General features: G+C 39.5%; 1 protein-coding gene across 1 annotated transcript in view; it reads left to right on the forward strand.

The window, feature by feature from the left end:
- The window catches only part of LGR4 (leucine rich repeat containing G protein-coupled receptor 4), a 119,703-nt gene that overhangs the window by 36,280 nt on the left and 62,712 nt on the right, over window positions 1-20,711 (forward strand). The window contains exon 2 of the mRNA XM_048484373.1: window positions 6,617-6,688. Within this exon, the coding sequence (XP_048340330.1) occupies window positions 6,617-6,688 (72 nt within the window). The remainder of the gene's footprint in view (window positions 1-6,616; window positions 6,689-20,711) is intronic.

Here is a 20,711-nt window from a genome sequence, read left to right on the forward strand (position 1 = left end):
GTTGTGTACTGTTCCCTGACAGATGTGCTTTTGACAGTTGTGTAATCCTAATGCAAAAAATGCTTCTGTCCCACTCACATTCTGGTCTGGATTGAACTGAAGCCTGTATGAGACCTAAATAAAAAATACTGTGAGGTTTTAAACAGCCTCTGCTTGAGTTATGTGTGAAGCAGCTTTCTGTGGAGTTCTCCACATAAAATGTTGTTCCAGCAGTATTATTTTGTAGCGAGTGCTACAGAAAAAACAAAATAAAATGTGGCTTTCAAGCGTACTTTATGATTAATAAGGGACTTTTATGTTTTCTTTCACCTCATGAATATATATTTAACACTGAGGTTTTATGGAGCTGTGTATTTTAAGGAGAGATCCAACTTAGTTGAATAGAATCATATATTCATGGTAAATGGAGAAATTAGATTTGCAATCAATTCACATTTAATACACTTATTTTATGCTTATTTTCACAAGGGTGGTAAAAGTTTCTATATCTATATTTTATGTGTAGTAAGCATATTAATGAGAGAACATAGCAACTCAGTGCATTCAGTTCTTTATATTAGGTCAAAGCCTGACAGTTTCCCACATGACCTTAAATTGTCCTGAATTTGTGGAATGGCAACATTGCTATAATGTTGGGTAGTATTCATTTTGTCATCAGTCAGAAGGGTCAGTCATATTCTATTAACAAACTACATAACCTCTGTGGTGCAAGTAAAAGTCTGGTTGAGATGGGGCACACTTTTAACAATAGCAGTCAGGAAAGTATCAGGCTATTTTTGTATGCAAATTTTTGTATGCATCATTCACAATTCCGTGGCATCCCTTTTGCATTTGGTGCATATTGTGTGTGTGTGTTTTGCCATCAAGTCACCGCTGTATGGTTTTCAAGGCAAGAGTTGTTAAGAGCTGGTTTGCTGTTGTCTGTCACCATGTGGACTGTGAGAGTTCTGAGAGTACTGTGACTGGCCCAAGGTCACCCAGCTGGAGGAGTGGGGAGTTGAACTCAGTTCTCCAGATTAGTGTATGACACTCTTAATTTCTTAGCCTTTATTGGCATACTAAAAACTAACAGATAAAATCTATATAAAAATACATATAATATAAAAACAAGAGAAAAGAGATTACAATTCGTACAGTGACCATAAATACAATGCTGCTATTTCTTTAGCTCTGTCAACTTTATTAAAAAAAATTCAGTCACTTCACAAAACATAAGATCACAGTTATTCAATAAAAATGGGATTGCCAGTATATCAACTGAATCCTCCTGAAGCAACAGAATAATTGTGGCATATTTTTCTCGAACTTTGACAAATCTAGGACAATGAAAGAAAATATGAGTTAAAGTTTCCACTTGTCCCTGATTGCAGGGACAAATTCTCTCGGCTCTATCCATTTTTTTGTACCTACCACGTAGTAAAGCTGAGGGCATAATATTAAATCTTGCTAGTTCAAGTGCCCTTCACTGTTTGGGATTATACATGTTCACTAGATAATTTGCCATCCTTCCTTGTTCAAATGGGATTATGAGCCTGGAATTCCCATTGGCAAAATGTCTCATTTTTCGATATTTACATGCTTCATCACAAGAAAGTTCATATGATGAATCCATTGAGACCTCCCATCATTTTGATTTTCTCTTCAATCAGATTATCCCAGCATGGGAATTTATTATCCATCAGCATCCATTGAACAAGGCAGGGAGAATTCTGTTGGTAGTGAATTCTAAGCCAATATTTAAAAGTCCTCAGCCAGGCCATTGTCTCAAATGAGTTCTGCCCTCGTTCTAAACATAAAGCCGTATATGCAACTTAATTTATTTATTTATTAATTATTTGATTTAGTATACCGCCCTATCCCCAAAGGGCTCAGGGCGGTGAACAATATAATTGTGGAAGTCCATTATTTTGTGAAAAAAATTAGACTTCAACCTGTTGATTGAACAGTTCACAGCTTCTATCCATATAGGGGCCCCATATAACATCTGTTGACCAGCCTTAGCATTGAATACCTTTAATGCAGCCGGTATATGGTATATTGGTTCCCAGCACTATAAAAAAAAGCACAGTATTGCATTGGTGCTGTTAGCAGCAATAGTAAGAGCAGAGTTACAATGCACCCTCCAAGTCAGATTGTAGCTAAAGGTGATACCTAAATACTTGAATTGTTTAACTTGTTCTAAATTGTTGTTTTTGATTTTCCAGTTATATATTTTGAACCGTTTCGACAAAACAAGAATTTTTGATTTAGAGTAATTAATTTCAAGTTTGTTAGTGTCACAAACTCCACACATCTACTTAATAATCTCATATTTCCCACTTTGGTGCAAGAGAGCAATATAGTATCATCTGCATACAACATGACTGGAAGATAAATTGGACCTTGTAAGGAGCTGGGGGTATGACACTCCTAATCACTACATGATGTTGGTTCTCTTTGGCACTTATTGTAACTAAATACAAAAAAGAAAATGTGAATAGTACAGGTTATAGGGATGTATGTTAACCTCTCACCTATCTTCTTTCTCTGTCCTGCTGTCTCTCTGCTGTTCTCTCTTAAACTAGAATGTTGGTGTCCAGATGACAAAATGTGAATTGAAACAAAACAACCTATCTTTAGTTCACTTAATCCTCCAGTTGTTATCTTCTGCTATCCAAATCTCTGCAAAACCTTTCACTTTGAAAGTTAAATAATTTGGTATTGAAATGTTTGTAATCCTTGAGATACTATTTTCAATCTTGTGCTGAAGAAATGGAATTAAATTTTTTACATACTCTAGTCTTCTAATTTCCACAACTCCAGTCCTGTTCACAAGTTACAGTGAATGCACACGACATTGTTGTTCATATGTGCATTGAGCAATTCTCATGTTATAGTCAACATGTATAATGTGGGATACAAATCCCATATTTATCCAGGTACTGGCAACCAGGTTCATTTGTGAGTAAATATTCATTGGCTCTTTCTTACAAGTAGATCTATGTGCATACAGAAGGGGGACATATCTTCACTGCAACTTGTGAGCAAAACTACAATCTGTCATACATTGGTCAAATAAATTATTGGTGGATGGGAATACCGAGAAATAAGCCAATGTATAGAACAGGTCGACTTCTACTTTAATGCCTTCAGATGTGAACTGCACAACATAATGTACACACTCTTGAAGTTAATGTTCTTGGATGTTCAGAAATCATTTATCTTTGGTCAACAATTTGCCTCAGCAAAGTCACCCCAGGGTAGCAAGGTCAGTACTACAAACTCCATTCCTCACATTATTACCTGTGTTTGTACCACTAACCTTTCCGCTGTTGAAATCAGCGCCCTTGAAGGAAGCCATAAAAATGAAAGAGTTAAGTGGAGATTGGCTTTACATTGTAGTCTTACTAAGTAGAAATATAGCTGAGCTACATACTGAGTCTTTGAAAATAATAATTAGCAGAATAGATAATTATGAATACTAAATCAAACAAATGTTCTTCTATAGGTTCCACTGTGTGTAAATTGCAACCTGGGAAGCTTTCATACAGAAGATTTTCCATATTTCATTCACCTGATCTGTGTGGCTTTTCCTGTTTCTACATTGCTATCCTGTTTCCATGCACAAATCATGAACAATCTATTCCTTTATCAAGATGCATATACACACACGCGCACACACAAAATGCTTTATTTTAAACTAGTAAAAAAGGGGCGTTTCACTAACGGTGCTACTGCATTTTGGTGGAGGACTACTCTTTGCAAGTTTTGGGAAATTTCCCCCTTCCCACCTAACGTTAGCACCAATAAAACTTTTTTTAAAAATTCAGGGTAAGATAAGAACAGTGCAATGTCCTAACATTGTTTCAGCAGTGCAAGGCTGCTTTCGGCCTTTATGTGAAATCTATGGATATGTCTTTCCTTCAACTTCTTTTGTTATTTCTCCTGGTGTGTGTGTGTTTCTTTTTTGAGGGTAAGGTGAAGGGGTACTACAGAACATGAAATCCATATACATAATTCGCTAAAGGTTGGCATGTTGTGATGATAAACTCCCTACCAATGGCCATGCAGGACTCACTCCTGCATTCCCATTGGTGGAAAGTTAATCTTCCCAACATTCCACCCACTTCCCTCTTGCCTTCCCACCACTCAGAAGCAAGTTGAGCCACGCAACACCTGCCAGCACCCTCCACATTCCCCTGCCTGCCATCTCTCAACCCCCCAAACAATAAGTCGGGTGAGGGGCCAGTGGTGAGGGGCCAATTCCCCCTGCTAGAGCCCATTTCATTAAACCATGAAATGGGCTTTACAGCTAGTGACATGATAGAATGACAGGTCATTAATGTATATCATCTCTGCTGAAGAGGGGGTGGCTGCCTTTTCTACTGCTAAAGCCTTAAAATAGAAATTACTCAGGAACAGCACAGTTGCATTGCAGGGTTTATGCTGAAGTACTACCTAGTCAATTACTCTCTTCTTTTGGCTGCTTCTTCAAGGGGAATCACCCACATCCCCAGAAAGTAAACATATTTACAACATTCTGGATCATAACTACTCTAAAGATGCCATCTGTCAAATAAGTAATAAGGAAAAATATTCTGCAAGTTGTACTTGTTACTTGGTGCAAACAGAGAAGAAACAAACAAATTGCTCTACATACCTATCATGTAAGCACTTGTCTATTTGTTCATGGATTAAAGCTGAAATCTTCTTAGCTTGACTGTGGTAGAGCTGAGGCATGTTCCTGCTGTTTTTGTCAGCTGTCCCAGAGGCCCCACTTGGTTTTTTAAAAAATCAGGTCTCAATGCATGCATTTGTATACTAGGGGAGGAAAGTTGGCAGTGTGCTATGAATGTTGGATGGCTGCACTTAAACAAAGTAGAAATACCAGAGCAGCATAATGTAGTATAATGTGTTGAGCCCCTGTGTGACTATGGGCACATCTGTCAACACTGTCATTCAAGCGACATGGGTGTTACAGCATGGGTGTTATAGTGAAGAGGGACAGCAGCCATATAGGCAAATGCCTTGGGACCTTAGGCTGTTTATGTAAAGTGTAAAGTGTCGTGAAGTCACAGCCGACATGGCAATCCAGTAGAGTTTCCAAGGCAAAAGACTAATAGAGGTGATTTTGCTATTGCCTTCCTTTGCATCATGACACTGGTATTCCTTGAGGGTCTGCTATCCCAGTACTAGCCAGGACTGACCCTGCTTAACTTTTGAAATGGGACAAGATCAGGCTAGCCTGGGCCATCCAGGTTAGGGCTGATGAGACACCAAATCACAATTTTCTACTACGTGAGTTCATTTGTTTTTGATAACCATTTCCTTCCTGTCTTTTGGTAAATTGTAGTTTGCCACTACATCTGAATTGCCAAACTGTCCATTATGTTTATCCAACAAACAAAACTTCTGAAGTGGAAACAAACCTGGACAATCACAATATAGTTTGCCAGTTAGGATGCAATGGCAAATGGCAGTTTAGGGAAACCAGGAAGTAACTGATTTTATTGTGAAATAGGTAGGGGAAAACTCCCATGAGGAAATCTGAAACTTCTTCAGGGTTCATTAATATATAGGTATTCAGTAGTTTGCTGTTGCAGCTGAAAGTGTATTATGCATTTTTGGAAACTGCTTTGTTTAATTGACCTGCACCTTCTATGTAGCAAAATTGCCTCTGCCACAGGTGATGCAGGTGAAAAAATTCCTTTAAGATTAATGAACTCCCAAGCTATATAGGTTCTTGACTTATTTTTGTCCAGGCAAATAGAACTTGAGGAACTGGCTGCACCTTGATTGTGCTCTCAATTGTCATGCTCAAAGCAGACAATGGGAATTAGAGCACATTCTGTCACTTTGTTTTTGCTTTCCTTGGCTAGATAAAAATAGTCTCTATTATTGGGCTTGAACATTTAAGGTGGTAGCAGATTTTTGGAGATGAGCCAATGTAACCTTTTGGGAGTGGAGCTGCCTTGTTCAGGATGGTGCAAACCATAGACAGCTCAGATCAGATTCTTTAGATATCTGACACAATTTGGATGGTTCTGCAAAGGTTGGAGCAGTATGGGGGTGTATAGTGAAGGAGCAGCAGACTGATGTAATGGGTTAAGCAGAGGGTTGTACACAGCAGCTCCTTCTCTCCTTCATTTTTGCAAGAAAGGGGCGCTTTTGACAATTAATAGCGTGTGTACCTTCTCCACAAGCACAATGATTTCTGCCTCCCCCCACCCCCCGCCCCAGTCCATGGTACAGATTCCTTTGCTAAATCTGCAAAGTGTGGAAACTCAGATCATTTTTTTTTAAAAAGGGTGATAGTGGTGGCAAAAGATTTTTTGTGTAACTCCTAGTTTCTTGTGCATTTCTGTTTATTCTACAGATCTTGTGAACTTTCATCTCCATCCTTTTGCTACTGTAGACATATTTGCAGCACTTTTAATTACTTTTATATGGCAAACTTTTTTACATTGATATCATTTTACATTGAAACCATTTTCCCACCTATGGCCAGTCTCCCTTTTAACATGGAGGGCATGGTTGATATGTAAACCTCCCCTTTGCTTCGGGCTGTCTTCTATTCATAAAGAGCAAAGTTCATCAATCAGCATATTTGATCACACATCTTTTTCCCACTCTCTAGGGATATCAGTATGAACAATATCACAAGGTTACCAGAAGATGCATTTAAGAATTTCCCTTACCTTGAAGAGCTGTGAGTATTAATCTAACCTACTTTTGTGATAACAAAGAATGATTGGAAATGCCTGAATGTGCATGTAAAAAATGGTGTGAGAATAAGCTGCAAACAAAGGAAGTATTGTATCCAATAGTAAAAAAAATCCTGTATGTACTTCTAAGCCACAGTGTGACATACATGGGGCTTTTTATGGTAATTACTTTAATTATGATTGCAGTGATGACATAGCTTAATTATCCAAAGGTAACATGGGGACTTTGCAATTGCAACTGCTGTTAGCTACCAGTAACTAATTACATATGTTCTATAAAATGTGGTAGTTCTCTCTGCCTAGATTGGGGAAGAGTGGGGAGGGGCCAGAATATGTTGCAAAAGAAATTGAGCCTTTGTGGGACAGGTTGAAGTTTTCCCCATTCATATGGCAGTCAGTATAAAGCTTTTCTGGTAGATCAGATTTGCTCACAAATTCATGAAGCTGCCCAATACAAAATGAGATCATTGTTGTATCAAAGCCCAGTGCCCTTTGCCTGGCACTTGTTCTTCAGGGTCTCAAATGGACATCTTTCATACCATCTAATCCTTTTATATGCAAATATTAGGAACTGAACTTGGGATTTTCTGCATGCAAAGATGATACTTTGCCACTAAGCGCTAAACTACATGTTACCTGACTGTTTTTGTGCAAACAGACAGATGTTAAGGAATTAATGTTTTCTGTGATGCCAGGGCCCAATTAACTCAGGTAGATAACAATGAGGGGCTTCAACCCTCCCTACTGTACCATTTTCCCAAACAGAAATGGTTGTATTTCCCTGCTGTGAGGTTCCATGTGCTGTAGTGCGTACACCCCACCCTGACTCATGTCACGGATAATATGCAATTTGGCCCTAAACAACAGCTGGCTCTTCCTCTCTTGGTCATCAAATGCTTCCTATTTTCTCATTTTAGTACTGAGTGGTGTTCATTACTCAGTGTATGGCAGGCACTAGAGTTGTCAGAAATGGACTGGAAAGTGGTGGAAGATTTAAAAGGTTTGAAGGAGTACGAGTACTTGCCATTGACATAATTGAGCCCTTCAGGGATAGGGCAGGATATAAATGTAAATAAATAAATAAATAAAATAATGATGTCACTCCTATCAGTGGTGGAATTCAAATAATTTAACAACCAGTTCCTGTGGTGGGATTCAAATAATTTAACAACTGGTTGTTTACAAGCACCATTTTAACAACCGGTTCTGCCGAAGTAGTGCGAACCTGCTGAATCCCACCACTGCTCCCTATGTGCCTTGCCATGATATCAGTGTGCCACCAGGGATGCTTTAGCATTGGGGCAAAAACTGTATGGTTTTTCCATATAGTTTTTGCGGAACACTAGAGCATCTTTTGTCACTTCAGTTTAAACTGGAAGTGACATAGATGCACCTGCGCAATGCCAAAACACTATGCCTTTCCTGCTCCCCAGTTCCTCTTGCTGGTGTCTGTGGCACTAGTGAGCATCAAAGTGAATTGCCAGGATTCCTCCTGTTATATCAGTAGGCCTGGCATCCTGAGCAGAGCACACAGCTATATGAAAGGGGTTGTGAATTTTGAAGAGAAAGAGGGAAGCTTGGCTAAAGTTTGCCCTTCCCCTCCTCTTTCCCTTTCCCTCCTCTTCCCATTTCTTAAATATATATTTTCAACTCAGGACACATTATCACCCACTCCCCTTCCCTTTGCATGCCATCCCTTTATTTCTCCTAAACCCACTGTGTGAATTTTATTGACGTTTCTTTCAGGGTCTTCATCCTTGCTTCTGGGCCAGTCTAACTAATGGCATAAATCTATTGACTAATGTCCTTCATAGTGTTATAACTTCTGGATATTTTTTTTTGAAAAATCTGATAGCTGATGCTTAAAAATTGAGTGCCAGGTTTCCTACTGTGCCCCGAAACCAAGCTGTCATTTTGAGCAAGTCTGTAGTAGAATCCAATACAAATGCTGTCTCTTCAAGATCTATAATTTTAAATGTTGTAGAAGCATGGGGAGGAAAATGGCATTTTCCCTTGTTGTCCCAGTAATCAGAGTCTCCAGCGCAATTTTTTTTAAAGACTAGGAATGTTTTGTCCGAGTTTCTTTTTGTGGAGAGTGTGTGATGAGATAGCAACTTTGTTACATTGATGTGTGTTTTAAATATTTGGGAATCAGTTCGTTTAAAGGTAGTTAAAATAAGGTAGTGTCTGTAACCCTCTAAAGGCTTTATCTAAAATACATTCAAATTGGTCAGCTATGTGCAAGTTATAAAGGTTTACACCAAGTAGAATAACGTGTGTTAGAACAATGGGAAATACAAATACACCACAGTATAGCAATTTGATCCCAGTATCTTAAGTCTAGTATGCCATTACTCCTGGTTAATTGTTAGAACTTCAAAGTAAAATCTCACAATGACTAAATCAGACTACCAGGCATTTAATAAAAGGAGTGGCAATCGCTAAGAACTCTCTCCTTTTCTTGTGACAATGTTTTTAAGAGTGTCCATGCAAATGTGTGTATGTCTCATCCCACAATAGCCAATTCCAGTATGACTCCTTGAGTCTTATCCATGGCAGATCTGAGAATTTTTTTGGCAGATGATATTTATATTTTTATTTTCACCTCCCATTCCATTTCTCATGGGTTGGATCCCTCAAATCCATTGTGCTAGTGGTGAATCTTTCCTACAGTTCAAGACTGTTGCATTGGATGAAGACTTGTGCTGAAGGACAGTACTGCTGCTGGTGGAATGAATCTGTGGGATCTAGCCCCATATCTGGCTGTACTCTACCTACTTTCCATAGCAACCTTGACTGTTACGGCACTGTGATGTGAGACCATCCAAAATGTCTCAGTTTAAATGCCCAGTTTAATCACTTTTACCGAACAATACCAGAATCTGGAGGAGGACGCAGGCTGTGGCAAACCATCTCTGAACATCTCTTACCTTGAAAGCCCAACCATGGATCACCATAACTCATCTGTGATTCCACCGCCCACCCCCCAAAAAGAACAACCACCCTCCTACACCTGCCCTACAAATAGCAAAGCCTATGGTCTTAAAAGTGTAACAACCTAATTTTTACATCTATTGAAATTAAAACTTAAATATTTATTTTTAGTTTAATGCGTTGGCATAGGTGTATAAACAAATTCACCAAGCTGGTTTACTACAGAGTACAGAGGAATATCACAGTAGGTGATGATGACCTTATTAAAACGTGCTGCTTGGATAAAATGGCTTGAATCCAGCCAACTTTTTCTCTAAACCACCGTCAGTCCTCCTCCTCCTCCTCCTCCTCCTCCTCCTCCTCCTCCTCCTCCTCCTCAAGAGAATGTGGTGTAGCAGTTAGAGTCTAGGAAACCTAAATTCTACAATTTTGGTCTAAATTTGAATCCCCATTCTACTTGTTGGGTACCTGGGAGAGTCACAAATGGTCAGCCTAGCCAGCCTCTCAGGGTTGTTGTGAGGATAAAATTGTAGAGAATTATGCAAGTTGCTTTGGATCCCCATTGAAAAGAAAGTTGAAATAAAATGTAGTTAAATAAAAACAACTACAAGTGCACAATCTCTTCCTTTGTATTGTCCTTCAGAAATAATGTTCTTGAGTCACATCTAGGTCAGGAACAATTTTTAAGAAATGTTTTCTTCAAATGCAAATATTAGTCCAGTGTGTGTATGTAACACTGAAAAATACTGATAAACATATGATTTTGCCTCCTATCAGCTCAGACTGCTGGTTTATCAAGGTCCTAGTTAGTCACTCTGATTGGCAAGCGCTGTTGCATAGAAATCTTTAACATTAGCTAATACACAATCCTTGTAACACAGATGCCAGAATTGAACTAAGAGTTTTGCATGGAAAATGGGAGCGCTGCTACTCAGCTCATAGCCCCAACTACTGAAGTGTCTCAGAAACTGATGTGGAGGGTGTCCTTGAGCAAGTGGCTATCATTTGCTCTCAACCCCAGTAATATGGAGGTATGAACCTATTTTGGGGGGTGTAGTAAGGATTACTAAGGATTGCCTTATTGCACCCGTAAGAACTAAGATGACTAAGAGAGGCCATGTAGTGTAACGTTAGGGTAGAACCTGCAAGTCCCAGGTTAAAATCCTGACACACCAAAGGAGGCTTTCTGGGTGACTTTGGGCCAGTCATGGCCACTCTGCCTAACCTGCCTCATGGGTAGTTGTGAAGATAAAATGCATTAGAGGAGGACACTATAAGTGGCACTGAGTCCCCGTTAATGAGAGAGTGAGGTAAATAAATCAGAACCTGCATAGAGCCAAAAACTGTATAAAGCTCTACTTAAGGTCATGTTATCATTGTGTCTGATTGTATAAATCAGAAGACTGGGTAGTTGACAGTTCTCAGTGTTTAAACCTAAGCACTTAAAAATGGATTTAGAATTGTTTGCATGCTTTTTGAATGTCAGTTTTTGTCTAGTATACCTGCTTCCTTTCCTTCCTTTGTTACCTTATAGGCTTACAATAAAAATGTTTTGAGCTCCTGAGATTCATATTTTTCCATATAAGTAATGAAGCAATAAAACCAAGTAGGTGGGAGTGCGGTCTTTGTGCAATGTCTATAAACTTGAGGTATGTCATAAACAGAGGAAAACAGAACCTTTAGCCATCATGTACTTTATTGCACAAGGCCCAAAGTATCTTATTGCAAAGTATAATGGAAGGGAAAAAATGAAGAGCTTTAGTTTTGCCCGTGGGTTCTAAGAAATCCAGAAGAGTTCAGTTTATTACTTACATTTCTTCTTTGAGCAGTTTAAGCTTGATAGTTGTTAACACCAGTTCTGTTTCTTCAAACCTATAACATTCTAACATGTTTCTGCCCTTTTTGCTACAAAATAAAGAATTTAGGGCGTGTCACCTCTAGTTCCAAAACTACAGCTAATGTGAACACTGGCTTCAAAAGAGATGCAATACCCTTTATGTACTTGGGAAATCAGAAAGCACACCAAGTATACAACTGCCTTATCCCAGTAAACAGTAGTTCTCCAGCGTGGGAATTGGGAGGGAAGAATCTGAAATCCCCAGAAGCACAGAAACTAACAATTTACCAGCCTACTCAGTCCAAGCTGTATCGGATTTTTTTTAAAAGGCTCCACCCAAGGACAAGAGCCTCAAGGAAAGCTGCACTAAATAGTAGGCATATTTTTCCAATTTATTTTGCTGACCTTAGATACAATGTTAATTTGCTGAGAAGGCTTTGTTAACAAGCCTAAACTATTTTCTGCCACTTGTAATAGGAAAAAGTGCATACATAAGATTGTGATAAATCACATTTTCATCTAGCCCTCAGAAATGGAGCGTATTGGTGGTGGGTAGATGCTTCAGAGTGCAGCCCACATTGTAGTGCTTATGCCTTTCTAGAATAATAAAAAAAGCTTGAACACTGTATAACTCTTACTGCAACTGAATTTCAAATGGGTGCTGCTCTTTGTTTTTGTTTTTCCCCCTGCTGTCCATTGCTTTTATTATGACAGTGGTGCCATTTTTGGATAGGGCTGTCTTCTGGCCACAAAATTAAAAACATACCTGTATTCATGTACATGTTGACAAAACTCCTCTTGTGATAAGCGTCTTCAGTCTTTTGTCAGTGCTATTCCTTTGTCTCATGCCACCCAGTGGCGGAGCTCCCACTGGGACATCAGGGGACAAATGACCTGGGCGCCCGCCGTGGGAGTCACATGGGGGCCGCAAAATAATCCAATCACAGCCCTCCCCCTCCTCTGTTTGATCGTGCTCCCACATCGTTGTCATCCTGCCCGAGACTGCCTGGCGTGCTTTCTCTCTCTCTAGAGCTCTCTGTTTCTCTCTTTAAAAATTCCACTCAGCTAAGTATTTATGTCTCCACAATCAGCAAACATTTCAAGTTATGGTGAGTCCCAATTTCATTTTACACAGTTTCCCAGCATCCTCAGGGCATATGCAAATCACTATTTTGTAATTTGCCCTCATCCCTTTCTGCCCCTCCAAAAGGATATTTCCTCCAAACTGTCCTCAGAGCCTGCATGCAAATGAGCCTTCTTCTCATTGGCTCCTACTTTCAGTTTTGCTTCATGAAGCAGGGGGCGGGAGAAAACTGACGAAAGGGCTGGAATGGAGCCAGCAGGGACAGTAGAGGAGAGATCATGCATGCCCTTCTGAAAATTGCACTGGTAAGTTTGAAAAGAAAAGATTACTTTCTACTTTCAGTTTTGAAGAGGCTTCAGGAGGGGGGTAATCAAAGCAAAAGCTAGTTTGTGGCTTTTACCTGATATCTTCCAGCATAAGCACAGTGTGATATCTGTGAATTGCATTTACACAAGATCTTTAATGAATTAAATATGAAAATAATCCCTTTATAGGTAATGGTTTAGCACTATAAAACTGCATTATGCAAACAGCACACAGGCAGCATGAACTTTGGAGATTCAAAATCTGAAGAGTATACAAAATAATTTCATAAATGCTAGAATGCATCCTGCCATGAAACTTGAACAATTGAACCTGCAGTGTTTTAATTAGTAGTTTTTTAATATTATAAGCCATATAGTTAAAAAAATTATGCAGATACATGTATGTGATGTAAGTGTTGCATACTTGATTCCACTTGAAAAAGATCTATTCTTAAACCTTCCAGTCTTCCCCTTGCTATTTTTTGTTGCCTGCTTGGCCTATTTTTTGTTTTGGTATAGCTTTTTGGCATATAATTTTATAATACTCCAAGTGACTCTCAAAGTAAGTGCATAATGTGTGGTTTTTTTCACTTCAGAGATAGTGGAATGATTTTTCAATTAATTACATAATAATAGTTAAGCTAAGGAGTGCAAGTCATATTATTCCAACCTCCAGGTGGTGGCTGGAAATCTCCTGGAATTACAAATGATTTCCAGGTACAGAGATCAGTTCACCAGGAGAAAATGGCAACTTTGTATGGTAGATTCTGCATTGCACTCCACTGAAGTCTGTCCTCACTCTGAACTTCCCTTCCTCAGGTTTCACCTTGACAATCTCCAGGCATTTCCAAGTCTGGAGCAGGCAACCCTTGTTCTGTACAACATAGGATGTTTTAATAATAGCTATATCGTCAATGTTTGTGATGTCTAAATTGTAAACAAAGGAGCCTAGAAGAAAGAGCAGGGGACACAAACACATAGCTGTTCATAATTTCTCTGCATCTGGGATTGTAGAGAGTTGTTCTGTTCCCCCAAGCAAAACTGTTTCTGGTGCCCTGTGCCTGGCCAAAACAGAGTGGGAGAGTCACAAGCAAGGTTCAACAGTTCAAACAAAAGGTTAAATATTTAGAAGAATGGAGACCCTAACTCCTCCCAGGGCCTGACTAAAATAAAGTACTTGCTTGACTGGACAGTAGAAACTGTAGACTTTTGTTCTTTCTCTGATTGCTTCCAGGAAAGCCCACTTCTTTAAGTTCCTTGAGTCTTTATCAGGCTACTGTTCTCTGTAAACCTCAATTTTGTGCTCTCTGAACACCTTTGACGTGGCAAAATGCTGCTGCTGCCCTAACTCCTTGGGCACCTGTACTGAACTGAACTGAGTTTAACAGGGGCATTGCTGCCAGGAGAGATACCTACAGAGAAGAAGACTGCCTCTGGAAACTTCTTAAAGGGACAGGGACTAACTAAAATTCCCTCCCTTTGGAGACTATATAGAGGACTAAACATATGCTATCTATGGGAAACTGATACTTAACAATAAAAATAATAAAGGTTTCTGTGGGGGCATGACAGAGTGATGTGTTGGAATGCTTGGAATAAACTCCCCACATTAAACTCCCTGAGGTTCAACAAAAAGGCATAGAGGCCAAAGTCTGATGTTGCCTCTTGGCACTGGTAGTCAGAGGTTTACTGTGTGGAAGTTCTGCACAGTTTCATCACTCAAGACAGAATTTTTTTTTTTTTTTTTTTTTTTTTTTTTTATTTTATTTTTTTTTTTTTTTTTTTTTTTTTTTTTTTTTTTCAAAACAGCAAGTCAAGAAAGTAGATTCTCAGATTGTATCCAAGCAGCCCACAGCAGCTTCTGGCCTTGGCTACCCAGGCTGATGAATGCTCACCATATAAATTCAAAATAATACATAAGTCCTCTCTCTCTCCCTCCCTCTCTGGGAAGAACCTTTGGGTCATCCAGGGGTTACTTTGAATGCACTGTTAGCAAATTGGGGGGGACCAATCTGCAGTGCTTCAGGTTCTTGTAGATACAAGTGTGAAATAGGCATTCAGAGGAAGAGATGGAAATTCAGGTTTGCTTGTACTGTGGCTTATTTGGGCAGGTTTGATATTAATCCAAACTGAATATTATTTTTGGCAGTTCTTGGGGAAAAATGCAAAAGAATGAGTGCAGGGTAATAACACATTATTCACAGCAGTAATAAAACATTTTGAAAGCATTTTAAGTCATATGACACTTAAAATACTTTTAAGTGTTATAACAGTTGTTAAACATTTTGAAAGCATTTTGAAAATGTTGTCACAATTTTTTATTTCTCCTGTGTGCCATGGCCTATTGCTGTGTTCAGATCTGTGAGTTGAGACATGTTCTATAATGTGATGGTGGCTTTGAGATAACCTGGTGCAAAAAATCGTTCTTTGGTTGTAGTGGGGGAGGGTGGCCTTTGGTCCTGGTGGGGAAGCATGGCTGCCCATACTGGCGGGGCGGGGGCGCAAAACTCAGATTTTGCCACAGGCTCCATTTTCCCTAGCTATGCCTCTGATGCCACCTCCCAGGTTTTTTCCCTTTCATAATCTCTCTAGAAATATTTTAATTGTGCAGTAACAGTAAGTATTGCCCAGCTAGATCAGATCCTGCTAGTTGCTTTTGGCTGTACAAACTCTACAGATAAAACCCTTTAGCTATGGTAAGTTAGTTCCTAGGATCTGGTAATCAAAGAGATATTGCCTTTGTTAACAGAGGTTTCATTTAGTTGGTACAGTAATTAACTGTTGGTGACACAGTCTAACCTAGCCCACAGGGTTACTATGAGGGTAAAATGGAGGCTTTCCTGAATTCTTTAGAGAAATTAGAGGCTAAAATGTGCTAAATGGAAGTATTTTTTAGCCAGCGCTTGTTTATGCAGATCTCTTCACTTAATGTAACATTCATTTAGAGCTGCTTATTTTATTACACTATAACTAGATTTTTATTTATTTCTTTGTGGTATTTTGGATAGGTGATTAGTGACTTGATGGTGACTGTTGATTATTGCAAGGGCAGTAGAATCATAGAGTTGGAAAAGACCATACAGGCCATCTGGTCCAAACTCTTGCTCAATGCAGGATCAGTCTAAACCAGGGGTAGGGAACCTGCGGCTCTCCAGATGTTCAGGAACTACAATTCCCATCAGCCTCTGTCAGCATGGCCAATTGGCCATGCTGGTAGGGGCTGATGGGAATTGTAGTTCCTGAACATCTGAGGCTCAAGAGGTAGTCGCTGTCCATTCAAACATTCCTAAATGTAGATTGTTGTGGGTTTTCGGGCTGTGTGGCCATGGTCTGAGTAGATCTTGTTCCCTAACGCTTCGCTTAGCCTACCATCTGTGGCTGGCATCTTCAGAGGTGTATCACAGAGGGAAGTCTGTTACACACTATGTCCACACCATGTCACCACAGATGCAGGCGAAACATTAGGAACAAGATCTACCAGACTACAGCCACACAGCCCAGGAAACCCACAATAACCAGTTAATCTGGCCATGGAAGCCTTCGACAATACATTGCTAACAAGTGTTTATCCAACCACTGCTTGGTCATATGGAGTTTTAGCTTATTCGTGGCTAAAAAATTAAGGTTGCATATGACTCACACTTCTACTTTGTTTTTAGTAATTTCAGACTTTTTGTAAGGTGTCACTAGAAATCTTAAAATATTTATGAGTGTAGAGAAATTTCTCAAATTCCTCTGCAATGAATTTTCATCTGGAAAGAAATTACAAATGGTTGAAATGATAATGGTCAAAGTCTATAAGGAATGACAGACCACCATATCATTTAATGAGGTGAATTATCTAGAAGGTTAACATGAATACACCACAGTCTTGAATGTGATATGGAAACTAGAAATTCTGGGAATGTTTGTCCACATTTCCATAACCTCCTTTACAAAGTGTTCATAAATTTATGCAAGTAGTAGTTGATGAATTTGTTCTATAGAGAATTAAGTAATATAAAATAGCTTTAGCTACTTCTGGTATTGGACCACAGTCTTTTGATGTAGACATGTACAAGTTATGAATAAAGAAGAAGAGTTTAGTTTTATACCCTGCCTTTCTCTCCTGTTTGGAGACTCAAGGTGGCTGACAAACTCTTTCCCCTTTGTCTCCCCACAACTTAAGGACTTCACATATTTGAAAATTTGCATACTTCTACATTAGCAGAGGAAGGTGCCATAAAAGATACTGCCATATCCTGTCAGGTTTATTCAGAAGACTGCTACCAATGACCTAACGAGGTTTTCACATGACTTATAAGTAGAAGTAAAGAAAATTCTAGTGTGGACATTCCTGCAAGGTAGTGAACTGACTCAAATACTGATTACAGTAAAAAGTATTTGTAAGCTTTCCTTTACCTATAGACAAGATATTTATACAGCTGCAGAGCTCACAAATGTTATGGGAGAGGGCCATATGTTGATGTAAGAAGTCACTATGCGATTCAGAACATACAAAAGGACTCTTGGAGGTTTGGCAGCGTGTCAGAATGAAGAGAAAAAAGGTAGCCTATGAGGGCAAAGATGTTTCATCATTGTTTGCAAAACAATTGATGAACAGAGCACTATCACAACCATTCTGTGGTGTTTAAGCAGCTCTGATTGAGCAGAAATTGAACTTTTCCTGTGTGTATCCATGTCTGTTGACCTAAAGAAATAATCAGACTAACTTAAATAAAAATCAAATGACTCAGTTTAGGTTTGTCACATGATACAGCTCTTTCTGGCCTGTACCACTTCAGATTATAGCTAGGGTAACAAGTGCAAGTACCTTCTTTGTGCTTCAAAAAAAAATAAAACACAGAAAAAGTGGCATATGAAGGAGAAGGTCTTAGCTGAATCATAGAATCATAGAGTTGAAGAGACCGCAAGGGCATTCAAGTCCAACCCCCTACAGTGCAGGAACACATAATCAAAGCACTCCTGATAGATGGCTACCCAGCCTCTGTTTAAAAACCTCCAAAGAAGCTGGTTTGTTCTCACTTGGCAACCTTCCTCAAGGACTTGCTGTTTGCAGGCTGTCCTGTAGCAACCAGCTGTGTGGTACTAGACTTGCAAGCCCTTGCCTGTTTATGACTCATGGCAGTCTCAGGGACTGTGTGCCTGGTCTAGCTATTTCTTGGCCTTTCAAATTTTGGTTCACATTTTTGGGCCTAGTCAGGTTACTGAATTCTCCTCACTGGAAAATTAATGTCATGCTGACTAGCAGCTTTCAGTGAGATAACAGATGAGATGAAGTCATGCGCAGATGCATGATAAGATCATGGACCTGGGAGCTCCAAGGCCAGAGATTGGCAAGGCGTTTTGAACTCATATTCCACCTTCTTAGCACAAAGAACTCAGGGCATGGGATAGTTGCTCGACTGTGGGTACATGCTAGCTGCAGGATTACATCGTCACATGTCTTAGCAGCACACCTGACTGGCTAGGCTCAGGGCAGAATGCAACAATAAGATAACAGAACAATCAATAAATAGATAAAATTCAAAGGTTAAAATATATAATAATCACTGGTATTTATATTTAATATCATGTAATCCTAATCTAACAACAAATTGGCATCCTAAACTACTCTCCCACTACACATATAATTGAAACTAATAATCAAGAGTGGGGGAGTCATCACTGGTATGTGTGCTGTTGAACCAGGAGAATTATAAGGGGGAGACCCAAAAGAAAAATGGGGAGGGGGGAAGTCTAGCAGGAAGGAAGGACAATAGGGAACAATGTTTAAGCTAACAGTACCAAAATTTTAGGCTATCTTCAGGAGTCTCCTGATAGAAACATGGAGTTTAGTGAAGTTTGGTTCCAGGGGTCCAAAGTTATGGACCCTCAAAGAGGCAACCCCATCTACCATTGGCTCCCATTGGAAGTACAATGGGGGGATTAGAGAGGACTGCAGGGGTCCACGCTTAACTGAACCCTCTTGAGCTCAATCTCCCATGAAACCTGGAGTGAGTATCAACAGAAGAGACTATCATTCTCTCGATACCACCTAGGTTTAGTGAAGTTTGATTCAGGGGGTCCAAAGTGATGGACCCTCACAAAGTGATGGCCCCATCTACTATTAGCTCCCTTTGGAAACAATGGAGGATGGGGTCACCTCCTTTGGGGGTCCATAACTTTGGATCCCCTGAACCAAACTTCACCAAACTTGGCTGGTATCATCAGGAGAGTCACCTGACAATAGCCTGAAATGTGTGTTCCACTAGCTTAAACACTGGTATGCCTACAGACCAAAAAATGGAAAAATACTAAAAAAAGAATACAAAAGCCACAGCAGACCTGCAATTTTTGCACCCCCACAAGGGGGCGCCCGGAACATTTGTCCCCAGATGTCCCCATTGCAGCTACACCTCTTTTTACAGGGTGGTTTACCACTGCCTTCCCTAGTTGTCTACACTTTACCCTCAGTAAGTTGGGTACTCATTTTACCAAGCTTGAAAGGATGGAAGACTGAGTCAACCTTGTGCTGGCTACCTGAAACTAGCTTCTATCAGGATGAAACTCAGGTTGTGAGCAACTTCCCACTCTGTGCCCCAGGAATCTCTACTAGTATTTTTCAGCACCAAGGAAAGTAGGCATTGTGGCCTAGAAACCTCATGTTCTACAGGTCAGCTTCACCCTAGTTTTCTATGACTTTTGTTATGTGTGTGCTCCACTCCATGTCTGAGTATTTGCTAAAAGATTACATTCTGAATGCATATAGAAAAGTTCATGGCTCTGTGCTCCAGATTAAAGAAAAGAAAAGCTACTCCCACAAAAGGAAAAAATAAAATTTAAACATAAGTTTCTATGGGGCTTATCCAGCACGGGAGACAAGTGCAGGGGATCCAGTTTTTTTTTTCCTGAAACAATGCTTCTGATCCTCCTAAGATAAATTAAAATTGCCACTCTGCCCTTTCACTGAAGTTTTAAGAAATAGTGTACTAGCTAGCTTAAAAAAAAATACAATAACATTTTTAATAAGAAGAAAATTAATAATAGAAAAATAGGGATAATAAAAGACAAAAATGCTATTTGCATTTTAAAGAAGCTCTTTATTGTCTGGTTTAGAAATGAACTTGGCCACATGGAAAATTGTTAGCTGCAATGTAACATCACACTCTTTAGAAAGCTGTTAGGTGTGTTCATTTTATTCTACTGAGAGGCCTAAGTGAGGCACCCAAAAGAGGAAAACTCCTTTCAGAGGCTACTGTTAAAAGGATTAAAGGTTTGGCAAACTGACTAGAAAAGCTTTTGCACATTTGGCCAGTGGTATCCTATTTCCTGAAACGCTGCCAGATTGAAACAAAACAGAAATGTTAAAGATTGCAGTTTTATGTTAGTTGGTTGCAGTGAGCTGAATTAAATAAACAGTAGTAGCCTTGTGGTAGGCTCTATATTCCTTGTCCAAAGTCACACACAACTTTTCTTTTACACAGTAGGTTCTTGTTTCCATTATACACTGACTAAGGTGTGCTTAGTGGTATTGCCTGGAACTGTTCTGCTCAGCTTATTTTAAAAGCAAACTAGACTTGAAGTGTCCTAGAAGTTTGCTTTAACTGTAATACTTTCTGATCAACCCAAGTCCAAAACATGGGGTCATTCCGCACATGCAGAATAATGCACTTTCAAACTGTTTTCAGTGCTCTTTGAAGCTGTGCGGAATAGCAAAATCCACTTGCAAACAGTTGTGAAAGTGGTTTGAAAACACATTATTTTGCGTGTGCGGAAGGGGCCATGGTTTCTTTTGAGGAATAATGTAACAAGGGCCATCTCCCCACCGAAAATAAAAAAACATGCTATTCATGGCAAAAAATGCA

The sequence above is a fragment of the Sphaerodactylus townsendi genome, linkage group LG02, assembly GCF_021028975.2.
Source record: "Sphaerodactylus townsendi isolate TG3544 linkage group LG02, MPM_Stown_v2.3, whole genome shotgun sequence".
Lineage (NCBI taxonomy): Eukaryota > Metazoa > Chordata > Lepidosauria > Squamata > Sphaerodactylidae > Sphaerodactylus > Sphaerodactylus townsendi.